Source organism: Columba livia, chromosome 8 (assembly GCF_036013475.1).
Source record: "Columba livia isolate bColLiv1 breed racing homer chromosome 8, bColLiv1.pat.W.v2, whole genome shotgun sequence".
Classification (NCBI taxonomy): domain Eukaryota; kingdom Metazoa; phylum Chordata; class Aves; order Columbiformes; family Columbidae; genus Columba; species Columba livia.
The window spans coordinates 11,143,697-11,167,227 of record NC_088609.1 but is presented as its reverse complement, the minus strand read 5'-3'; the positions used below and the strand labels follow the sequence as shown (position 1 = coordinate 11,167,227).

The 23,531-nt window shown below is 38.2% G+C and overlaps 1 protein-coding gene across 9 annotated transcripts in view; it reads right to left on the bottom strand.

Moving 5' to 3' along the window:
- ITGB3BP (integrin subunit beta 3 binding protein) overlaps positions 1-23,531 on the bottom strand; it is a 28,668-nt gene that overhangs the window by 4,845 nt on the left and 292 nt on the right. The window contains exons 2-9 of one of the 9 annotated variants that reach the window (XM_021296275.2): positions 21,158-21,233; positions 18,660-18,702; positions 15,870-16,008; positions 10,103-10,175; positions 8,030-8,108; positions 6,828-6,921; positions 4,855-4,914; positions 2,990-3,922 (exon numbers count right to left, since the gene is read on the bottom strand). In XM_021296275.2, coding sequence (XP_021151950.1) covers positions 3,720-3,922; positions 4,855-4,914; positions 6,828-6,921; positions 8,030-8,108; positions 10,103-10,175; positions 15,870-15,933 — 573 coding nt within the window. In that variant the 5' untranslated portion in view covers positions 15,934-16,008; positions 18,660-18,702; positions 21,158-21,233 and the 3' untranslated portion in view covers positions 2,990-3,719. Of the gene's footprint in view, positions 1-2,989; positions 3,923-4,854; positions 4,915-6,827; positions 6,922-8,029; positions 8,109-10,089; positions 10,176-15,869; positions 16,009-18,659; positions 18,703-21,157; positions 21,234-23,253; positions 23,470-23,531 lie in introns of those variants that run through there. The other 8 variants (XM_021296246.2, XM_021296279.2, XM_021296290.2 and 5 more) reach the window with 8 other exon arrangements.

Genomic DNA, 23,531 nt, shown 5'->3' with positions numbered 1-23,531 from the left:
AAAAGCTGAGAGAAAAAAAATGTTCACCTGTCAGGTGATATAAAACCAATCTTCTACTAAATGTGCCGGAATAATTTTTCTCCACCTCAACCACAGTTAAAACCTTCAGTCTATTCATTACTGTCTTTTTATAGTATTTTTATTTAATAAAACCTATTAAGACTACCATACAAATCTCTTTACTTATGCTTTTATCTTTTAACTGATCAATTTTTATATTGCTGACATCCCTTCTTCACCATTTGCTCATTTAAAAATTCATAGTATATGAGCTATGTCTCTGGAGAAAACGTCTATAAAATTTGTTACAGCTGGCAAATGTGTATGAGTCAGTGATAGCACATGACTAAATGCTTCACAGAAAATAAAATTTGTTTCTGTAGTAAGCAGAACTGTTTAAATGTTATTTATTTTTATGTTTCAAAGAAAATATATTGTGAAGTGCTGCATTGATTTAATACGCAACAATGTCTGTGTACACGCTGTACAAGGAAAATTTATGAAACCTTTGCACAACTCCTTTAATTGAATTTTCCAAATCTCTCACCACACACAAATAATCAATATCTTCTGCAGAGAAAACCAGTCAGAATTATTACAGTCTTTCTTTTCAATTTTGTTGTCATCAGCACATACAGAGCACCTGGATATTTGTAATGTCTGGATAGCAAGTTATTTACACCTCTTAAACATATAATTGCTACTGAGTCCAAACTAATGTTTTTTTTCTTCTTTCTTATTTAAAATAATTATATTCATGGGAGAAGGCAGTATTTATTCTCATGGAAGAGTTGCTACATGTAACTGTTGAAAGAACTACAATTCTTTTTAATTTTTCATTAAGCTTAATACTCCGAAGTCTAGAATCACCAGAATTAAAAATTAATAGCTATTGCATCTGTACAAAGGTGCATAGGAAAATAGAGTATAAAACACAAGTGTGAAATTCATGAATAAATGTGGCTGACACCTACATACAAAACGCAGGTTGACAGTTCTATATGTATATACATCTGAGGCCTATAGTCGTACGTCTCATGTGCATTTCTGTATCTGCCACAGAAGCTAATAGCTTAATATTTCATCTACATAGCGGAGGATGTTAAATCACTGGAGAGGTTTGTGATTTGCCCCCTTCATTCCATCCAAAAAGCTCATCATGTCAGTGACCTCAGACCCAGACACTTCTCAAATCTCAGGTTGTGTTTGGAAACACACACTCTGAAGGTGCAGGTACAACCCTCCAGAACCGGGACCTGCTGGGGAAGAGCACGTGGGGTCAAACAGAAACCCGGCCCCGGCTCCTTCACCTTTCTGTAGCCAACTTGTCCGGGTAAATCACCGGCACTGCAGATTTTGGATACCAGGCTGAGTGGTTTTTGTCACCTCTTCCAGACTGTGAAGGGCTCTGCAGGGTTCCCAACTGAAACAAGACCCTCTTGCACGCAATAAGAGAAGACGGACAGTCAAACTTAGCCTGAGCAACAACAGTTTAAATCCATACAATACAAATTAGAATACAACACGCTCCTTCTCTAGGTGTGCTTCCGGGAAATCTCACAATTAGCTGTGACTGTAAATGTGGGAGGGCAGGATCGCTTCTCTGGGTTTCTGCATGGGAACATTCAAAATAACGGGGGGTTGCACTAAATCCTTGTGCACACTTGCACACTCAGCATTCAAGGGTCTTAATTCAAGGATGAGAACAATCGGCCACTGGAATGATCTCCCCGGGGAAGCGGTGGATTCCCCAACATCAGATGCTTTTCAGATTGAGCTGGACAGGGTGGTGGCCCAGCTTGTCTAGACCGGGTTTGTGCCAAGAAAGGTGGGATCAGATGGTCCTTGAGGTCCCTTCAACCTGGGATCTGTAATTCAGTTTTGCTTCATGCAGTCCCATTTGCAAGTGTTCACACCCAGGTATAAAGTAACTGAGATTATCTTTTCCCCATGTCCAGTGGTAGAAAAGCCTTATGAGCAAAAATACTGTTCTTAAGAAAGAGGCAAAAAGGCTTTTCCCAATAGCCAGGTCCAGCCCCTGCGTTCACCTCATCACCTCCCTGCCAAGTGACTATTTGCTGTAAGCACAGGCAACCATGGTGTTTGTTCCATTTGCTCTCAACAAATGGAAACTCTGGAAAGAAACTCAGTTTCTGAACAAATTTACTTGTGAATTCATTCAGTTCACTTAATATATTTCTGATCAGCCAGTTCACAAGACTTACTTTTCCCAGCAAAGGTATAATAATTTCCCTGCAAGTGAACACAAAGTTGGGCTAAGAAATAAAACTATGTTTCTTATGTTAGGCTTCTACAGTCAGAAAAATCCACAGATATGTTCCAGAAAATATACATCTGAAGTCTGATGCACTCCCCTTCTTCCCAGAAGATCCCAAAGGAGGAGGAAGAGGAAGAATAAGCGGGAGGCAGACACCCAGCTATGTCTAAAGGTTTATTTGAGAATGAGGTAGAAATATATTGTAAACTTAATTTAAATGGTGGAATATTGTACTGTTACCATTTCATGTGTATGGGAAGGAACTCTGCTTATTGTGTCTCTATTTTGCAGTGTTTCTGAAATGGGATTTTATGTTTCACCATACACAGTCTTTAATAAAACTGAGGAGGTGAGTGCGAGCTCAGTATTGTTGGTCATTAACCTGCCCAGCTTTGCTTTCATTAGTAGTTTCAAATGGCATTAAACGAAAATCCATCTGGTTAACCCTGCCCTAGTCCCTTGGAAAGCCAGTGCTACTGCTGCAAACAGCACAAACTTCGGTCAAAATGAAATGTTTAGAACTGAACAGAATAAGGGTGACCGTACTGGCCCAGGGGCTTGGCAAGATGAACAACACCATAGAAAATAAAGTAATTTTTATTTCATTACAAGCTAGAGTCTGAAAATAGTTTTCCTTAACACTGCAAGTATTCGGGCTTCTCTAACACTCTCTCGTTTCTTACTTGGACAGCAGACAAGTCATGGACACGATTCATGTCAGTGTTTTTATTTTTAAGAAGCAAAGTATTAGTATAATTTGTAATATTCCCTTTTAGAACATTAACTTCACTCCTTGCAACTCTGAACCTATAACTTTTCCTTTAAAATATGCATATCGCAACCTACACATTCATTCTCAGCACACACAGGCATATTTTGGACGGCAACATACCGACTAGATTTCATCTCTTGGCAGCCGCTTTACAGTTTGCTTACATTCTATTAAAAAACATTTTGTTTACTGGAAATGCTAGTCATGGACACACAATGGTGCCATTTTTTATGCTGGTCACACAAAGTGATATACTGAGTTCTACATAATGCCACCCATTGAGCAAGGAATGTTTTGTATTAAGTTGTTTTAAGTAGAGGTTGTTTACGTAAAGTAAATAAATTTCATGCCTCACCATGTGATGATAATGTGACATTCCCTCTGTATCAAGCCACAGAGCAGTCATAAGTTTTAAGTCTTGAGCATAACTAATTAAAAATAATTATGAAAAAAACACACGCAAAACTAAAAGGCAAAGTAAAACATCTCCAAGTGCTTTTCTTTTATCACATACTTCTTCACCTCTCCTACTGCTGTATTTTCAAGACTGTAAAATTGAATTTATTCTTTATTAAAGCAAAATTGACATCGAAACTCCATCAAAATTGCTCTGCTTAAACTCATAATTCTATTTTCTATCCTACTTTCACAAGATATCTCATTTCTCACCTAACAAGACTGATCACTAGATATATGTTTAGCGTTGGGGGTAGTTTCTAGAGCAAAGATGGAACTATAAACGGATATCGTGGTGAGCATTACCAAGCAGCGCACAAAGGGAGCACTGGCTGTTTCAGTCTGCAATGGCCCATGGCGCTCAGCATTAGCCGCGCCAGGCGGGGGCTGCGATCGCTCCGACAGGACACGGGGAGCTGTAAATCACAAAGAGCACATTGCACAAATGAGCCAAATTCCTTAAAAACCGATGGCACTCCTTTTCATTTTGTGGTAATCTGCTGGAGCCGAGGAAACTTAAGTTGGATCTATTTTCTTTCCTTTAAGAGAATTCCCCACAGCAGAAAGACGTTAGGCCCACGTGAAATCAGACGCAAGTAAAATCAAAGAGCTGCTTGTGACACGAAGGGACAGCAGCAGAGATGCCATCACGGATTTTAATTCTGATTTTGCTCTGTTTTAAGGCAGAATGCATGAAGATAACAGAAACATCAGAACATCCGTGGTGAATGTTTGTTGATTTCACTGGGTGTGAGAGGACAAATAAATCCTGTGTGTGTCCTCCTGCCACCTTCCCAGCCAGACAAGGCACTGAAGTGGCTGTGGGGGCCATACCACATTGCATGCCACCAACTTCAAATATTTTCATAGCACTAATTATGAAGAAACCTAATAGTTAAGCCTCCACAGTCCCCCAGTGTGCTAAATACCTCACAACACATAGAAGGTGAAAAAGGTTTTGCTGCAAAGGCTGCAAGCTACTGGGCTTATACACTGAAAATGCAGAGGGAGGGAGAAGAGTGAGGAAGAACGAGGATTACGGGCACAAAAAAATGTAGGTAAACTCTCTAGGACTTGATTTTACTTATTTCTAGACCATGGTTCAAGTGCAAGACCATTGATGATTTCTTCTCCTGGCACAGTTTTATGGAGGAATACCCATTACAATGAAAATAGCAGAATAGATGAAATTTACATTTGAGTAGAGCAAAAGTTTTCAGAAGAAACACATTTGATTATCATAATTTTCACCTACTAAAGTTACTCAAGTTATTTCAAGTGAAAAGAACTAAGAAGGAATCATCTAAAAGGACTCATCGAAACCCAAGAGTTATAAAAAGCATCTTACCTCTTGCAGGAAGTTTTCCATGGTTTCTTTTCAACAGCTGCAGTTCTTCTGCTTGACTCACTAGTGAAGAAATAAATCTGAAATTAATCAACGTAGTCCCAGAGATTTCAAGGAGAATACTACCTGTGTCTCTGTTTTCGCTTTCAAAATATTTGGATTTTTCTTCAAGTCATGGCAAAAAATCCATTTACTTACATAGTTGTGGTCAAAAAAATTAACAAAACATTTTCAAAATGAACATAAGTTTGAGAAGCTGCGCTTACGAGCCTCATACCACGTTTTGTTCCCATTTCTGTCTTCTTGTGCTGACACGGGGCTTTGTTCCTAATTCAGAGATGGGGAAAGAGGATGCTTTCCCATTTTGAAGGCACCAAGAAGTGAACACAACAGAAGATAGGTCTGAGGTCATTTGGACAGTCACTGCCCTATCCACAGTGTAGGGTAGTAATGTAAACACAGCCTGTTTTCAGGAAACTTCATTTTGGATAAGAAAGCATCTGGTTATATGCATTACAGTGGGAACCAGTACAGTGTATACACATGCAAAATGAAAACGGAACGAGCATTGGTATACAAATTAGGAAAGAAATGCTAATTTAAACAACAGTAGTCGCTGGAATTGTGTGGTGCATAAATTCCAGTGCTGGTACTCATGGTCTAATGCTTTGGAGGAGTCACAGCGCTCTTTGGGAAGAAAAATTCTCTCGCACCTGCGGCTTTACAGCCCACCTGTTTCCAGCTGCAAACAAAGAACCAGTCCCAGAGCTGCTTCCAATGTTTTACACTCTGCAGGAAACAGAGCAACCAGAGAGGTTGTAGAACAAGGTCAGCCGGCAGAATATCACATTTGCTGCAGGTTAAGAAACTGTTTTATCATCTTCGTATGCTTGTCCAGAGACTGGACCCAGGGACTATGTATATGCATATTTATTCATGTTCCCTGCTGAGCTGGAAACTAGAGGCTGGGCTGAAAAGTCTACAAGAACAATGTTATTATGCAAACCTTTGAGGAGAAGTGGTGGTAGGTAAATGCAGACACATGCCTGTACTGAAATGTGTCATGTGGGTACAGATAGACGGAGTTGCTGTTGCGAAAACAAACTGTTCTGAAGCATAAAGATTGGTGCCTACAGCTGCCACTCATCCCTTTTAACTCTGAAAGGAATGACCTGGAAAGGCAGATCTTTATTTCTTGTCCCTGAAAGCAAGTGGTGGTTGTGGTTTGGTTTGTTTGTTTTTCTTTTCCTGCTATTATCCACGCCGTAAGATTTTTGCATTAGAATATTTCCCCATCAAGTTGCAGAGGCAGCTGTGAAGAGAAGTACGAATGCAGTTTTCACTGCTAAGGGTTCTCATGTCCCAAGAACGTCTGACATGGATTAAGAATAAAAAATTTCCTCAAGTGGACACATACAAATTAAAATCTTCGGCTTTCTTGGTGCTTTGGAAAAATATTACAGATGTGCCATCTGTAAAGTGCCCTAATCCCAACACAATAAGCATCTGGTATGTCCATCATTTAAAAACACATGAATAACAATTTTTAAAGCCTGGAAAGCTCTATTCAGCCTAATCCTCCTAACAGGCAAACAAACAAAACAACTTCCTTGCAAAAAGAGAAGAAAGGCAACGCAATCAAAGTGCAAACGTTTAGCCTAATCACTAGCTAACTACCCACTAAGTATCTAACTATTTACATAAGAAAAGGTGTTGCTCTTGCACGTTTTTCCTCCCCATCTGTGCCTGTGAGCTGGAAGGTCGGGCTGTTGGGGTTTCCTTCCTTTTATGTCCCCGGCTGGATGCACAAGAACATTTTAAGGTGCATTTGTCTTGAAAAAAGAACTCACAGGTCAGAGTCCTGGTGTATAACACTCCGTTAAAACACAGAGTGGGGTATAACTCTAGGAAACGTTTGGAGTGATCATCGTTAAATTGTTATATAGGGGATAAATATTATTGAAAATCCTCCTTACTTAGCACTTGGGTTTTCTGCACTTCAGCCCTCAAGTTGCAAGACGAGCTGGAGACACCAATAATATTTTCAAGCTCTCTACTGCCCTCTAAAGCCTGGAAAAAAAACATAATTAAAGACATGGTTAAATCTCATTCCCAAACTACCTGCTTAGATGTCTACAACTTATTTAAAACATCCGAAAGAAAGAACTTTTGGAATTGTTATCAAGCTCTAAACGGTGCATGAGACTCCACCTCACAGAAGGTCAGAGGACTAAAAATTTGAGGGGTGCAAGAGCACACGCTGCTCTTGAAAACGGCATCGGGTGCCTCGGAGTGTTACTTAAAAATCTCCCGTTATTTACGCTTCATTCCTAAGTCTTCAGCTGTTTAAACAGATTAGCACTTGATCCCCAGAAAAGCAATTTGGGCACATGTGCAAGCTTGCTAGAATAAGTTAGTAAAATCTGCGAGCGTGTAAGATTGTATTGAACGCACTCCTCAGCATCTCATGGTAGACCTAAACACATACACTATCAGTCTCATGAGAAACAGAAAGGATTTTTCAATAGATTTTTCTAAATAAACATTTCAATTAAAATATTTTGAATTAGTATCAGTGCTTTTTGTAAATAAAACATTGTCAGACCACACATGCAAGTAAAACAAATCAATACACTTTGAGTACACTGAATTATTTCTCAGATATTGACATACAGCAATGAACCTTGTGCTAAACTTATCCAGGAAACAAAATGTGAATAAAAGAGCAAAGTGATTTGCATTTTAGCGTGTATTAAACAGGCTACTAAATGATGATACATTAGCGGTAAATTAAATAATGCAATCACTTTAACACAATGGGATATTTAATCTTCAAAGACATAAACATCTCTGAGGTAATAATTAATATTTCAGCTATAAATAATAGTTGATACCTACTTCATATGCTTTTATTTGTGTACAAAATGAGGAGCGATACAAATTACAAAATGGTGTACTTGGAAAAGCAACTCCTCTAGTTTAAAAAAGAAAATCTGCTAAGTTCTGGGGCATTTTTTGTTTCATTTTCTGGATTTCCAAGTCAAACCTGCCTGGTTTCAAGTATTTTATTTGCTTCCCTAATTCCTTAATACTCAAATGTTTCATGTAAGATTTTAATTTTTATTTCAAATCCTGTATTACAAGTAGATTACCAAAAGTAAATCAGTGTAAACCAGACCTGTAGGTTTGTCAGCTGTGCTCTTATCTTCAAAATTCTAACCAATGAATTTTTCACTTTGGACTGCAATTCCACAAACCTACGTCAAAAGTTAAACAATTGCAATTAGCCACATCACCACTTGCTGAAAATCAATGTTTACAATGTTTCCCAGAGTTTTTTCCCATCTGTGAACAGATGGGCTGTGCAACCTGGTTGTGTCATATAACACCAAACATAACTTGCCTTTGCTTAGGATTTATATACAAACTGCCAAAAATACATATATTTTTACACAATTTTCAGGAGAGGGACTCAGGTTCAGCAGGATTAGAGGATTTTCTTGTGATCCTGCAGGAAGACAATGGTAAAAACAGGAATTTAACTCATTTGTTGCTAAGAACAGAAATTGAATCAAAAGGGCTCCTCAAACCCACAGACTATAGGAAGGAATCATGTTATTTGTTCACCTTTGTTGTACTATCTCCCCTTTTAAGCCACAAATGTATTTTGCTACCAGTGTAAGGATAGTCAGCTTACAGTTTTTAATGTGTTTTGCAATGAAACTTAAAATAATATGCAATCAGATTAGATCTAAAAGGCAGGCTTTAATGCATGATTAAGGATTTGCACTGAATATGTGTTGAAAAATGAATGTTTAGGCTGTTTTCTCTTTGAACCATTTAAACATGCAAATCAAGTGGAGACAACAAAGAAATGATCTATTTACTGCTTCCTCCCACACAAGGGAGAATCGTCCTTCTAAGAAACCTCCCAAATTTAAGACTAGAACTACAGTATGAGAAAACCTTCCTACTGTTATATTTGATCATGGGAACAGAAGGCCATGCAGAAAAGAAAATGCTAAAGTCAGTGTATTGTACAATATGCTTTCCACCTGTAAAAATAAAGTGTAAGGAAGTTCACACAAATATTACCGTGTAGGTGTTAATTTATAAATGTGTTTTACTGACACATTACTAACTGCTAGTCCTTTGCAAATCTTGCCATTTAAAAAAACTGCATTGAATTATCGAATGCAAACATTTACGTGTCAATGAAGACTACGATTACTCAAATTGTTCTGCAATTCAAGGTTAATGTCATTAAGAAATGAGTCTATATATGTTGACCAAGCGATTTAGTGAACCACAAAAATCCCTCAATTAATCAGTTGACAGCTTTCCACTGGTATAACTTAAAGATTTTATTTTTTACTATCTAAAATGCCATCCCAATTCTACTGTCTGTCCATCTCCATCACTCAGAAGACACTAACTGTCCTATTCTGAAGAAATTTCAAGCTAATGGTGAGGGAAAGCATCCATTACAAGAAAAAAACAAAACCACAGACACATTCAGAGCTACAACTTCAAACATAAGAAACATCTTTCGTTGAATAAATGTCACAAATACTATTTGTTAGTCAAAAATAAATGCATGCATAAAATATTTAGCCCCAAGAGAATATTCATCTGGGACACCAGATACAACTGTAATACAAATATTTAATACATACAGCAAAATACACGAGTAACAATCAACATATACTTAAGCAGGACAAGTTGAAGGATGACCTAAAAAAGCAGGACAGCACAACAGGATAGTAATAGTAAGATTTCAAGAACAAAAATATAGCCAGTGTTGAAGAATGAGAATAAATTTTTGGCGCAGAAAATTTCAGTTCACTTTCCAGCTGAGATCTGGCAATGTTATAAACTATCAAATACATTTTTCGTAACAGAAAAGATCAAACAATGCTAACAACATTAGACATTAGCAGCCTTACTACCAACACATTTTATCACTTCTCCTACTTGCATCTGTTAAGTTTAGGAAAACAGCTTATCAGATACTTCATCTGAAACATTTAAGTGCTTTACTAACTGCGGACTGCCCAAAGTCCAATAACGTCAGGGAGTTTATAGCTTAAAATAAGACTGTGGTAGAAAATACAAGAATTTAAAATATTTTACAAAGCAAACACGCCTGTGGAATTACAATTTTTTTTAAAAACATTATTAATTTCTGTATGAAATATTAACCTTTCATAAGTGAAAATCACGGCACTCACAACGCACTTAGTACACTTACGCATCCTGCTCTGTTTGAGGCTGCCCTCTTCTGGGTAATCCGCCCTCTGAATCGTTCTCCTCGGTTTTATCTCCTAGGAGGTTCACAAGACAGAAAAGAAACAATAAAGATGAAAATAAGATATCGAGTATTTCAAGCACATGAAAAAGGTCTAAGTATGAACCCTGACTGTTCAATGATCTTTTAGGAAGAGAAAAAAAAACCCAAAACTCAAGTACAAATCAGGACAGATTCCCTTGTAATGAAACTCATTTAGTTCACTATAATTTACTCTTTTGTAATTTGACCTCTTAACCGGAAGTTAGTATAATAATTCTGACATGTAGTTACTGTGTTCTACGCAGATTTTTGTTTTTAAATGCTGTTAACTGCCTAAACACAGTGTATTAGCACAGAGCATTATCAAGAAAATACTCTAACGACTGAGCAATGAAACCTCAATTTTCCTTTAATAAAAAGTGCTTGGCCCCCAACTCCATCTTGTCAACAACTACAAAGAGATACTGCAAATTACTTCCAAAGGCTCTGACATGCTATATTGACAATATAATATTCTAGCTCATCATATCATGGGGTGTAATAAATCATATGCCAGTTGCCATTATTCTGCACGATGAGTCATATGTCTCCATCTCAGTGCACTGATATTTTGAGCAGTTGCCCATTTCTGTGAAGGAACAGAAATAGGATATTACCACAAAACTCCATTCCCATGGATTTGTTAATAAAAACAAGGTTCACATGTGGTGTTGGTAATTTGGTGTCACTGTAGGTTGGACATTCTTAGATGACCAGATTCCAAGATGAGTATCTAACACAGATGCTTTCCGAAAGCAGGTGGACAGGGGGATGTGTTTGGTGACGCTGATCAGGTTAAGAAAATTAGTGCTCCACTGAAATAACATCTTTGGCTCACTGCCATTTACTCGAGATTGTCCAACAGTCACTTAAAAAGCCCTCCTTACATGTGTTGTTATGTATAGCAATATACCCCTAATCACAAGACTTTCTGAATTTACATCTGTTTACACAACCTATCACAGCCTATACGATTCAGACAGAAATAATATTGGAAAAAAACAGATTAAAATTTTATGTTGTGTATCAGTTTCTATTATTTTTAAAGTCAGTACACCCTCCGACTAGTGTATCAGGAGGGTGATGTGCAGGCAGAGACTGCATCCCTCCTAAGAATTTCCCCCTCAACGGTCACATTCTCAGTCTCTCCTTTGCTGCTGCTCCCTTTTCTTGACACAGTTCTATTCTCCTGTGCCATGGATTTCTTTTGGACCTGAGACTCTAATTAAAGATACAATGGTGGAGGTGATGGCATACATACAAAGAGGGAGAGGAATTATTCATGTTTTTTTTTTTTTCTGGTAAGGGTTTTGCCCTCAAACAATGAGATCATTAGTGCATTTGACAATTAATGACTTAAAATTGCATACCAGTAGTTCTGTACTTGTAGCCGGACTCTACTCGTCTATCCAAAACCCAAGAAAAATCTTATTTTTTCTGTCACCAAAGTAGTTTACAAGGTGCTTTAATTTAGTTCTTATCTACTGTCCTTCCAACAGATATAGACACATTCTTACAAACACTTCATACCAAACAGCTGTTATTTTAAGGTGAAATTCACCTTTAAGTGAAATATTTGGAGGAAACTACAACAGGTCTTCACTGTGGCCTTAACAAATGCATTGATCCTAGAACAGATGCTCAGGAATAAGGCACTTTGCACACCTCACTGTAAGACACCTCCTTTCTGACATCAGACTAAAGAAAAAGAGAGGCTACACTACGCATTAAACACTTTGATTTCTTCTTGCTAGATCTAAATTATTACATACAACTATCAGCACTCAAGGATAGATTAACATTTAATTTTAATATTTTGTAAAACATTTAAAAATGTCTCAGAATGACAAGGTGCTATAAAAGTTTAAGCTGTTCCACTACAGCAGCTAAAGGTTAAGACCCCAAAAGATTTCATTTTAAAACCAAATACCCGTAGAACTTGCACTTTAATGAGTCATCAATTATCAAACAGATACTACTTTTAGACCAATACTATGGAATAGTAGCACCCTGCATTGATTTGAATAAAAATAAATCAATTTAAAGTAGCTGTTCAAAATGTTAGCCAACAATGATGAGAAACTAGTGAAGATTTAGTATTGTTATTTTAGAAATTTATGTCATTAAAGGGTTGTGAGATTTTTGGGTAGCTGGCAACATGTGAATTATCAGGCTGCGCAATAGGACATATATATAGGACAGCATCATAAGGACACACTATCTTATAATTGGGTTGGTTCATGTCTTCTCTTAAAATAAACGTCACTTTTGAATAACCTTAGCATTCTGTAGGTATTTAGTCTTTTGTGAGGTGCTCCTTCACACTGTTATTCAAAAGAAAGTCATGTTCACAAGACAAGTAGTTTCCATCTGTCTCCCCAGAGATAAATGCCTGCAAGTTTGTGTACTTCACACAATGCGGAATAAGTTTTCATAGCTCATGGTATGGATTTTGTAATAATTTTTGTTCAGTTTTTTTCTCACATATTGGTCAAAGAAAAATAGAATCTAGATTATACTCTAACAGGTGATATGCATAATCTATAAGCTATTAAAACACTACAATACTTAAAATAGAAGTGTCTTTTCAGAGGAAGAGAAATTGTGTGTTTAAAAGAACGACCTGAAACCTGTGATCTAAGAGGAAGTCTTATATATTATACCACCATCTTGTAGCTACATGAACACAGGGAAAAAAAGGATGGCTAGTACTATATTACTGAATAATTATCCATCTAAATGTCAGCCAGGATCACGTGATCAGTCTTTTTATAGGCAAAAAGAATGTTCCCCGATGTCCATACTTAATATCAGTATGGAAATACAGTACGTGCTCACCTTTCCCATTGCCATCCCACTAGACAGGCATTTTAATACAAGACATTTTGCCCCCTTTCCTCTTTCACCTCAGAGATAAGGCATGTCATGGAAATGCTGAACGTGTTTTAAAACTCGTAGTAGATTTTGAAATGTTTGTGTATTATCATGTGTTGTGTCACCAAAGTGGCATTGAGTAAAACTAAAGGGAAAAGGTCATTAAAGCAGGTAATTACAAACAGTAATGCTCTGAAATTGGGTCCATCTTTTTCAAACACCCTGTACTTTAAAGCCCTGATAAAATTTTAGTCACTGAAGATTTCTGGATATGAGCTAAGTGGAAGCGTGGAGATACACACTATGCCAAATAATCACCTTTTTAGGAGTCAAGAGGAAAGAAACCATTAGTTTTGAGAGGAGGAATTGTTCACAAGACAGGGCAGGTAGTGCGGCTGATCCTGACTTTCTGGCAGACAGAGGCTTGCTCCCTCCATCCCAAACCAGGAAGCCCATAACCCAGGCCTTTGACTGCAAATCTCAACATGGTTCCCTAAAGGCCACAAAATTAAATACCCGTCAACAGCATATATATTAAATTTTGTGAAGGCAAGGGTGTTCTAAAATACAGATCCTTTCAAGAGAGCAGGTTTGCACAACTAGTTGGGATGCTATCAGTCGCTGAAAGAATGGGGAGAAATCCGTCTAATTCTTCCTGCAAATGCTTCTTGGGATGTCAATAGTTGAAACAATCATTTTCGTACTGGTTCCAGGGGTAAATGCCCAATACAAACGCATTACACTGGCATAGAACAACAGCCGTTCTGGGGAAAACTGGAGTCAGCACAGAGCTTGCCATGAAAGTTGTGAATGTTTTGACTGACAGCGAGTGGTCACAAAAAACAAGACTCTGTTAAAATTGTTGGACAACCAGGTGATGAGGACACAAAGCTGGGTCATAATGAAGATTGGCAGCACAATAAAGAACTAGGATATAGCAGCTTCTGTTTATTTTCCTAGCATGACTACTTATTAGAAAAAAACAAACCAAAGCCCCTGCACACAGGCCTGTAACTATGTGTAGCTATGCTGCCACCAAAACACCCGATACTCCGTGCTTCCTCCAGTTCTCTGCTATTTTTAATGAGGAAAAAGGACGTCAAACTCAGATTGTAGTATTTTCAGCATGAAGCCTTCCAGTAATTTCCATTTTTAGTTCCTCCAGTTTTGACAGAATCCCAAAATTTTATTATAACATTCTTTTAAAACAAAACAAAAATCCCTTTTTTCCTAGAGGAAAAAGCCACTTTTTCAGATCCCTCACGAGAGCATATGGTGCAATAGCTACTGCAAAATCTGCAGACATCTAGATAAATTTCAAACAGTGGTTATTCTATCCGGCTCAGAATATTTCTACTCATCATAATTCATGAATGTTAGTGAGGCCTCAATTACTGCACATAAATTCCAAAATATATGGGGCATAAGAAGCACTTTAACCCAACAAAAAAGGCAGAACAAGAACTGATGGCTCAAAATTAAAGCCAGACAAATTCAAAATCAGACAGGAGGTTTTTTTAATAGCGAAGGTAACTGAACAAGGCATTTGCTAACAAGGGAAGTGATGGATTTTTATTATTATTATTGTTGTTTTTTAAATATTTTGAAGTCTTCAAATCAAGACTTAAACAGCTTTCTAGGACTTGTACTGCAAAGAAATAAAAGATCTTGGGCTCTACATGGGAAAGATAACAAGAAAGCCTCTTTGTATTTTTTTTTTTTTAATATTAAAAAGTCACAGCAGATGACCTAATGGTTCCTTAACACTTAAAAAGACCACAACCTATATAGTCATAAAAGTGGATCAGCCTACTGAAAATATACTTCTTGAGCAGTCATAGATTGCCTCAAAAACTGTGGCTGTGTAACTAAGTGGCCATATATCCTAAAGTAAACTAGAAATAATGTAATTATCAGAAGGCGTATTTTTTAGAGCTAATGACATTTGGTGTTCCATTGGCTAAATGAAAAATTGCCCTCAAGTGCCTTACCATGAAAAACAATAGAAAAAAATATGCAAAAGAATGCAAAGCTTCCATTTTAGCTTTGATTTGATAAAATTTATGTAACTTTCAATACTTATACAGAAAGGCTCAGAGCTGAGAAATGCCCTGTGTATATATGAATCCATGCACACATTTATTTTACTGGCAAGAATGGCTAAGCCTGTCCGTCCACTGGAAAACTGGAAGCACATAAACCAGGACTTGCATTGCAAAACTCAGTTCTCAAAGGGCCACAAAATTAAACATGCCTCAGCTGCACACATCTTTTCTTTCCAGCTTTCCTGACCAGGAGAGAGTTCAGACCTCAGCTGTGGATTATAAAAACTGCCTTGGAAGTGTAAACTAGGACTGCCTTGCAATAATCTGAAGTGGCACACAGCAACCTCAGAACAACTCCACCTATAACCCAAAGAAGAACAAAGTCACCGTCAAATAGTATGTATCAGTCCTGCTGATGAAAGGTGGGATTTAGAAAGCAAGCAAGCAAAGGGCATTGTTAGCATAAACATGCCTAACCTGTGGGATTAATGCAATTATTGAAAATATGCCAGTGTAGGGGTGTTTTTTTGCTGAGCCAAAGTCAAGCGTTTTTAAATATTGATCAACAGAAAGCAAAACTTGTTTCATAAACATTCCCAAGATTTATAATAAAAATACTTAAGTTTTAAAAATCAACATTGGCTTTTCCAAAAGAGATTAAAATTCTTTACAAGGAAAAAGAAATTGAACATACCACAAGAGACCTAAGTTACTAAATCAAGCCAGTAACCAGAAAAATATTGCAGTAAGAAAGACAATGTTCAACTAACCATTTGATGGGTGATTTGTGAGATTTTGTGCATTATGGCTCGTGGGAGACGAAAATGGACTCATTTGGCATGTTCCTGTTGTTGGTGAGTAAGACTTCAGATTTTTCTTTTTGGTCTTCAAAGGTGTTGCATCAGGCGGCTAAAATGTAGCAAAAGAGAAAGAATCTAGATTCATATTGGCAAAAGATAAACTACCTATGTCCATCTCAACCTACAACAGTTGCAAATTTCCCTTCTGGAAACTAAACACACACTGCCTTCTACCTTTCTTATCAGCAGAGTTACATATTGGACCCCAGAAGAACCAGTTGGCAATTCTGAAACCTTAACTGGGATTATCTGGGGCACGGCTCACTCTCTAGATTGGATGCTGAATCGAAACTCTGAGAAACTGGGACTTCACTGCACTGCTAATATACAGAAAAAAAACCCAAAGCAAAACAACAAACCAAAACCACATTTTCTTTGCACATAAAGGGCTTCTGCTCTAGTAACAACTTGATTCCAACTGAGAAGAATAATGATTACTGTCAAAAAGAAGATGTACACAGAAATAGGACACTTCAAGGAGACTCCATTGGCACCAGTTGCACCCTAAAGTCATCTCACACTCTTAGAAACCACCAATTAAGTGGCTACAGGATTTTCCAGGTAGCTGAATGTGAAGTTTTAAGCAATATGCTTATTAGAAGACTGACAGTACTTCACTGTTACTTAACCAGCTGATCCAGTAATTAAACAAAAGATTAGAATGTACACCGGGTAGCGAGCTGGAAAACATGGCTTCAGATTGCTGGGTTTCCCATTCCTGCCTAGATTTGGTTTCAAGGCAATAAAGTCACTTGGCTGCTTTCAAAGCAGACTGGCCACCTCTAGAGAGGAGAACGCGATCAGCGCACAACTGATTTCATTGTATTAACATGTAAAGAATGAAAAGACATTCTGGGCAAAACCACTTTTTCCAGCCCCTTTCAAAATTTTATTGAGAGCTGAAAGGGCTGTGTAAATGCAGTGAAACAGCCTTATTTTTCCTAGTTTAGTGATTTTTTTTTTTCCCCACCCTTGGAAACATAGTATCATCAAAGCAAATCTTCAGCCTCTTGTCACTAGTATTTTGCCACAGACAGGTTAAATAAATGTTTCAAATAATCTTTAAATTAAATACTAATTACAGTAAAGTATCAATGCTACTTTAGGCATTTAAATGTCATCAAATCTCCTTTGAAAAAGAATCTCCAATCTGCTTACACTATCAGGATAATTTTCCTGCTTGAACAGCAGTCACCTTGGCCACCATATTTTTGGATATGAACTAAGACCCCTGGGAGCACTTAGCTGGAAAAAGTTACTGTAGTACTTACAAGGCCAGTATTTATTTGGCAGCAAGAATTTATCTTCCAGGAAGAAGAGTCTCAGTCCCATTATGCAATTTTTAATTGGTACACTTTAAATCTTTGACATGCACCTGTTAGAGGCATTGTATGAACTAAAAATCACAGTATAAACCTCTGTTACTGAGATTCCAGTAAAAGCTTTATCATTCAGATGGGCTTTTGTTAAGCTTTTGGCTGCACAAGGACCTGAACACAGGTTACCATCAAGTAAATCTTTATTTTCATCTTACGGGGAGGGGGCAGGGAAGGAGGAGCTTTCAGGCAGAAAAAGAATTGCATGTCATTTCAGCTGGACCACTCATCTACAAAAACATCCCTACAGCCCAAGAAACAGATGCAAAATTACAGTCACAGCTGCATTCTGAGCAGAACAAGTTGGGTAATGGTACACTAAGCCGCTAATTAAATTGCTAATGATTTTTTTTTTAGTGCCACTGCGGTATTTTGCTACCTTTGTTTAAATTTCAAAAAGCAAACCAAAAAACTACACAGAAAATTCTTAAAATGGCAAATTTCTATTTTGCTAAATACCAGTGAGACCTCCAAATACATGCTGCATATAAACAAATCTCTTCAAAAGGCTGCAGACATGGAGCTTTATTTGGAGCTCATTTGCTGACCAGCTATTTCGCTCTATGTACTTTTCTAATTTTTCCTTCCTTTAAACACTGCCATCCTCACAGCTCCTCTGTCTTGATGTCTGCAGCACCACCCACTGTTGGTAAGAGCAGATAATAAACTGACATATGTCATGACATGCTGGTACTGGGAGGATACTATAGCTGCATTTACAGAAAATAATAGCAACAGTACAATTTTATTTTTATTGTGATAACTGTGGTGAAATTTATAGCAGTGCTAGTACTTTATTGTTTCATTATGCCAGATTAGCTGAGGGAGGTAATTATGTCCTTGACATGAAAATGCCTTTAATGTTTTCATTTCAATTTCGCAGTTTATAACATGCAGATTACAGCATTATCGTAATTCCATATTGTTACACATACAATTACAGGGCAGAACATTTGCTTCCAGGATGATGGAGCTAATTTCTAATAAATGAATTCACCACGGATCTTAGCTCATTCAGCACTTGGGTAAATAGTGATGGCAATAAAAATATGCACATTTCTCCACTAATTTTCAAGTGATTCATGTAGATATACATTACTTAAAGCCAGGCAGTTTTATGACAAACGGAATACAATAAGTTGTATACTAATATTTTCAGCAATAATTTTGTGCCTAGTGAAGATTTTTCTAGACAATACCCAATCTGTAAGAATATAAATGCAACTCTAATGAAATATCATGTTTATATACATGTGTGCATATAGATAGATGTACACACACATATATACAGTCCAGATAATTCCATACACCAAAAAATACTTACATTATCATTTCTAACAGTGTCCAGCTTTAAAGCTCTCTTAACTCTGCAAGAGAAAAATATGGACAAGTTTTATGGTCATCAGGAGACAAAGACTTCTGGTAGTAAGGTCTATAATCTGCAATTTTAAAGACATTTTCCTTTCTTGTGCTTCACATTTTTTCATACTACACAAGAAAACTGATCGCATTCAAAGCAAATACACTAGCTCATTAAAATACTGTGTAATACTGCGTAACAAAAATGTTGCTTGTTTAGAAGGACAAAGTGTTTGGATATGAAAATCCAATTCTCCATTTTATACTAGAGATAAAAATCAAGACACTGAAGCGAAATCGCACTGTATATTTGTCTCTTTCTCAAAGATGATAAACAATGAAAAAATGCAAAAGTATTATCATTTACATACCTTCTGAGCAAGGGCTGAAATTATTTTGCCATTAGTAGGAATAACACATTAGGCATTGAAAGCACAGGTACAGCCAAGGTGAAAAAAGTAGTTCTTCCCATCATTTCAGCTCTTAACATGATTCAGTGCTACCAGACTATGACTTAACTGGGGAACAGATGCTCTATGTCTTTACAGGTCCCCAAACCATAAGAAACTATTTTTTAGTCTTCTTCCCTATACGGATTGAGGAACACGCCAAGCTCTCTCTGCGAAATCTGCTCTGCTGAACTGGATGCCCAGCTGTTAATGGCAACGCTAGAAGAGGAAAGCTGAATATTTATAATACTTTATATCGTACAGCTGTCTTCTAAAGAGCAGTCATCAAAATTTTATTGAATGCAGACTAAATGCTCAAAGGAAAGAAAGGTCAACATAAATTAAGACTATTTTTCCCAGAGACACCCGAAACTTTTAAAGTACATTCCTAAATCTTACCAATAGTTTAAAGCATGATATAAAACAATGAGGAAAAAAATTTAAAATCTTCCTAAGAACAATCCCCAAGAAACACATGTATTATATCAAATTAAATAAGATTTAGAAAATACATCATATTTCAATAACTTAGTTCACAGTTTCCATCTTGAAAAAGAATGTTTTGACTTGTAAGGCATTAAGATGACTTAATTCCCTTAAAAATTTATGTTACTATTCCAAAACTGTAAATTTAAGTTTTGGAAAAATAGAATGAAAACACATCTTTGAAATATAACTCAGGTAATGGTCTTACATGAATAGCATTTCACAACTGTCTCTATTACTAAAAGGAGAATACAAGCGTTCTATCTTTAAAAAGCCAGTAAACAGGTAACATTTAAATTAAAAAAGCATCTGAAATTCTTGCCAAAATGCAGTCAAAACTGTCACAGTTTGATGGAATTCTTTACAGTGTATTTATCTTTTAACTAGAACTCCATACTGCTTAAGGAATGCAGACTCCATTACATCTTCCACCCCAGTGGCAGCAGAGAAACATTATATTTATTAATACATCTACTCTGAAAAGATGCTCTAGGGGGCAATGCATTTGCATGTTATACTAAGGCATATTACGATAGAAGCTTTTATGATAGACTTCAAAAGAAGCTGGAAGCCAAAGTAAAGCAGAATCTGGACTCAACATAGCTGTAGGACGAAGATAAATGAGAAACCACATGAAAATCCCACTAAATTATATACATTTAGAAGATTTCTTAGGGAGAAGGTTGTGGACTGGTCAAGGCTATGCTCTGTAAAGTCCGTCAAGTATTGTGTACAGGAACAGAGTAGCAACCAGCCTGAATTTCTCTCTGCTGGCCTGGAAAATTCCTGCAAACATCCCAAGCCTTGCTCCAGGTGAGCACCTCAATGTTGGAAGGAGCTGCATAGACAGTTTTGGCTTCAGGAGCTCAACTTTGCCTTGTTTTTCCCAATTCATCCTAGCCAGCAGCCTTGTTTGCTTCTGGACTTCTTTTTTTTAAGTGATTGTCTTTCTGATGGCACAATGTGAGAAGGTAAGCTAGAACCACTGAAACAAAAGTTATCCAGACATCTAACATGAAGAACCAGTTGGCCAAAGTGTCTTTTCTCAGGTCTTTCAAAAGATGAACATGGAGAAAAACCAATACACGCATCTAGGTGCAAAGAAAATGCCTGAAGTATTTTAGGAAACACCATGGAGGAAGAGCACCGGCTCCAGTTCTGTTCACCTTTTTTATATGGCTGGACAAGCCTTGCTTTGGCTATGGTGTAGAATCAAATGTTAGAGCATGAACAAGAACAGGAGATTGAAAGATGAGGCATACAAAATGACAGTACACAAAAACTCATTTACCCGAGTTTCATACCCTGGAATGGGTTAAAAATTCCCTGACAAGGCTTAATTCATTTTTTTAACTATGCAGAGTATGAAGGCCCGTGTTTATAGCTAACTGTTCAACCTGCAATGATTATTTTGCCCGTAATATTTATCAGGTTAAAGAACTACATATTACTGCTATAGCATATTGTTCATTTATCATTCCAGGTCATATTGTCAGCTCCTTGCTAATACCAGGAGACCTTTACTCACTTGAATAGTGCTTCGATGAAACCACTTACTTGAGGAACTGCTTAACAGTGAAAGTCTAGGTATGCAGTTTAACTTCCTATAAAGAAATTGGTGGGTTTTTTATACTGTTTTTAATTCCACATACACTTAACTTTCTGTCCTTCACAATTCATTTATGAATCAATGCAATGGTAACACATATAATGCACAAAAAAGAACATACAGAATCAGGTACTTGATTATATTATTTCATTAAAAATACCCTAAAGAGTGTTGTAGTGAATTTTGAAGCCATTTCAGTCAGCTTCCTCTTAAGTTTCTTCTTTCCCTGGGGAAAAAAGAAAACTCCTCTATGCTATTTACATACTGCTTCATCTTCAAAACCTGCCAGCAAAAATGACTTATTAATTGAAAAAGCAGAAAAAATGGACGATCATTTTCTACGTTCAGCTTAAATGGTAGTTAAGCTTACTGTACAACCAGTGAGAAACAGACTTAAATTCCCCAAAAAACCCAAAGCATGTTTATTGATGTTTCCTTTTTCTTGCTATTGTCTGGCATGATTACTTCAACTTCCAGTGGTCAAGAGAAAGCCTTGCAGAAGTTGGAACCTATGTTAGCTCTAACATAAGCTATCTTTGAAATCACATAAAGAACTGTAAATTTGGACAATATCTGAGGCCTATATATAGGCATCCTCAGTCTCATGGCCTCACCTTACTGCTTTTGAAGTTAACAACATTCTATGCATTTTCTTTATTGTTCTTCAGAAGCCCACGATTAGCAAAGATACACAAGAAGATTTTTTTTTATGCTGAGGGTGGTGAGAGCCTGTCCCAGGTTGGCCAGAGAGGTGGTGGATGAACCATCCCTGGAGACATCCCAGGCCAGGCTGGACGGGGCTCTGAGCAACCTGAGCTGGTGAAGATGTCCCTGCTCATGGCAGGGGTGGCACTGGGGGAAGCTGGGAAAGCCCCTTCAACCCAAATCATCCTGTGATTCTACGATTCCATGATGCTAAGAATGGCATCAGACTTACATGACTATTGCTTGATGAATTTCAAAGAACAGGAGAAATATGAACAGGACACAGGACTTATGCCTATTGGAGACCACAGGAACTATGTGAAAGGAGGCTGTTGGTCTCTTTCTCCAAGTAGCAAGTGATAGGACAAGAGGAAATGGTCTCAAGTTGTTCCAGGGGAGGTTTAGATCGGATATTAGAAAAAATTCTTCCTGGGAAGGGCTGTCGGGCATTGGAACAGGCTGCCCAGGGCAGTGGTGGAGTCACCATCCCTGGAGGGGTTTAAAAGGCATTTCAATGAGGTTCCTAGGGACATGGTTCAGTGCTAGAGTTAGGTTATGGTTGGACTCCATGATCTCGAAGGTCTCTTCCAACTAAAATTATTCTAAGAGATACAGCCTGATGGAAAATGGACATGGAACACCTTATCACCACAGGCCTGCAAGACCTTCCCACAGTAGCACAAAGCCCAGGAGTCACTCAGCACAACCCATCCATGCCATGGCTCCTGTTGCTCTTCCACCCCCTACCACAGAGTCTCACAGGATTTATCCACAGGGTGAGCAGAGATAAACAAACTCCCCTCAGCTGGGGAAGCTGGGAGCAGACACAGAATCCTTTTGGTTGGAAGAGATCCTTAGGAACATCTAGTCCAACCATAACCTAACTCTGGCACTAACCCATGTCCCTAAGAACCTCATCTCTGCATTTTTTAAACACCTCCAGGGATGGTGACTCCACCAGGGCAGCCTGTTCCAATGCCTGTCAGCTCTTTCCAGGAAAAAATTGTTCCCAACATCCAACCTCAACCTCCCCTGGTGCAACTTGAGACCATTTCCTCCCATCCTGACACCTGCTCCTTGGGAGCAGAGCCTGACCCCCCCCTGGCTCCAAGCTCCTTTCAGGCAGTTCAGAGATCAGAAGGTCTCCCCTCAGCTCCTGTTCTCCAGCTGAACCCCCCAGGTCCCTCAGCTGCTCCCATCACACTTGTGCTCCAGCTCCGTTCCCTTCTCTCAACTCGCTCCAGCACCTCAAGGGCTTTCCCGTAGTGAACATACAGAAAGAACCACCCATACCGGTAGGCATCACCCACCCCATCACCCTCCGGATAACGGCTCTGTCCCAAGGCGCCACCATCTTAAGTATTTCCCATCCAACCGTTGAAAAGACAGAGCTACAAACAAAACCCGCCCTTCCCCACGCACTGGCGTGCTCCTCCTCCCCCGCGACAACCCGAGGAGCACAATTCTCCTCAGATAACAAGATTACTGCCGTATGAGAAGCCCGCAGGGCGCCGGGGAGCAGCGCTCGCCTCGCAGCTTCCCTCGTGGGCCCTCCCGACCCAACGGCTCCCGGAGCCCCAGGGGCCGC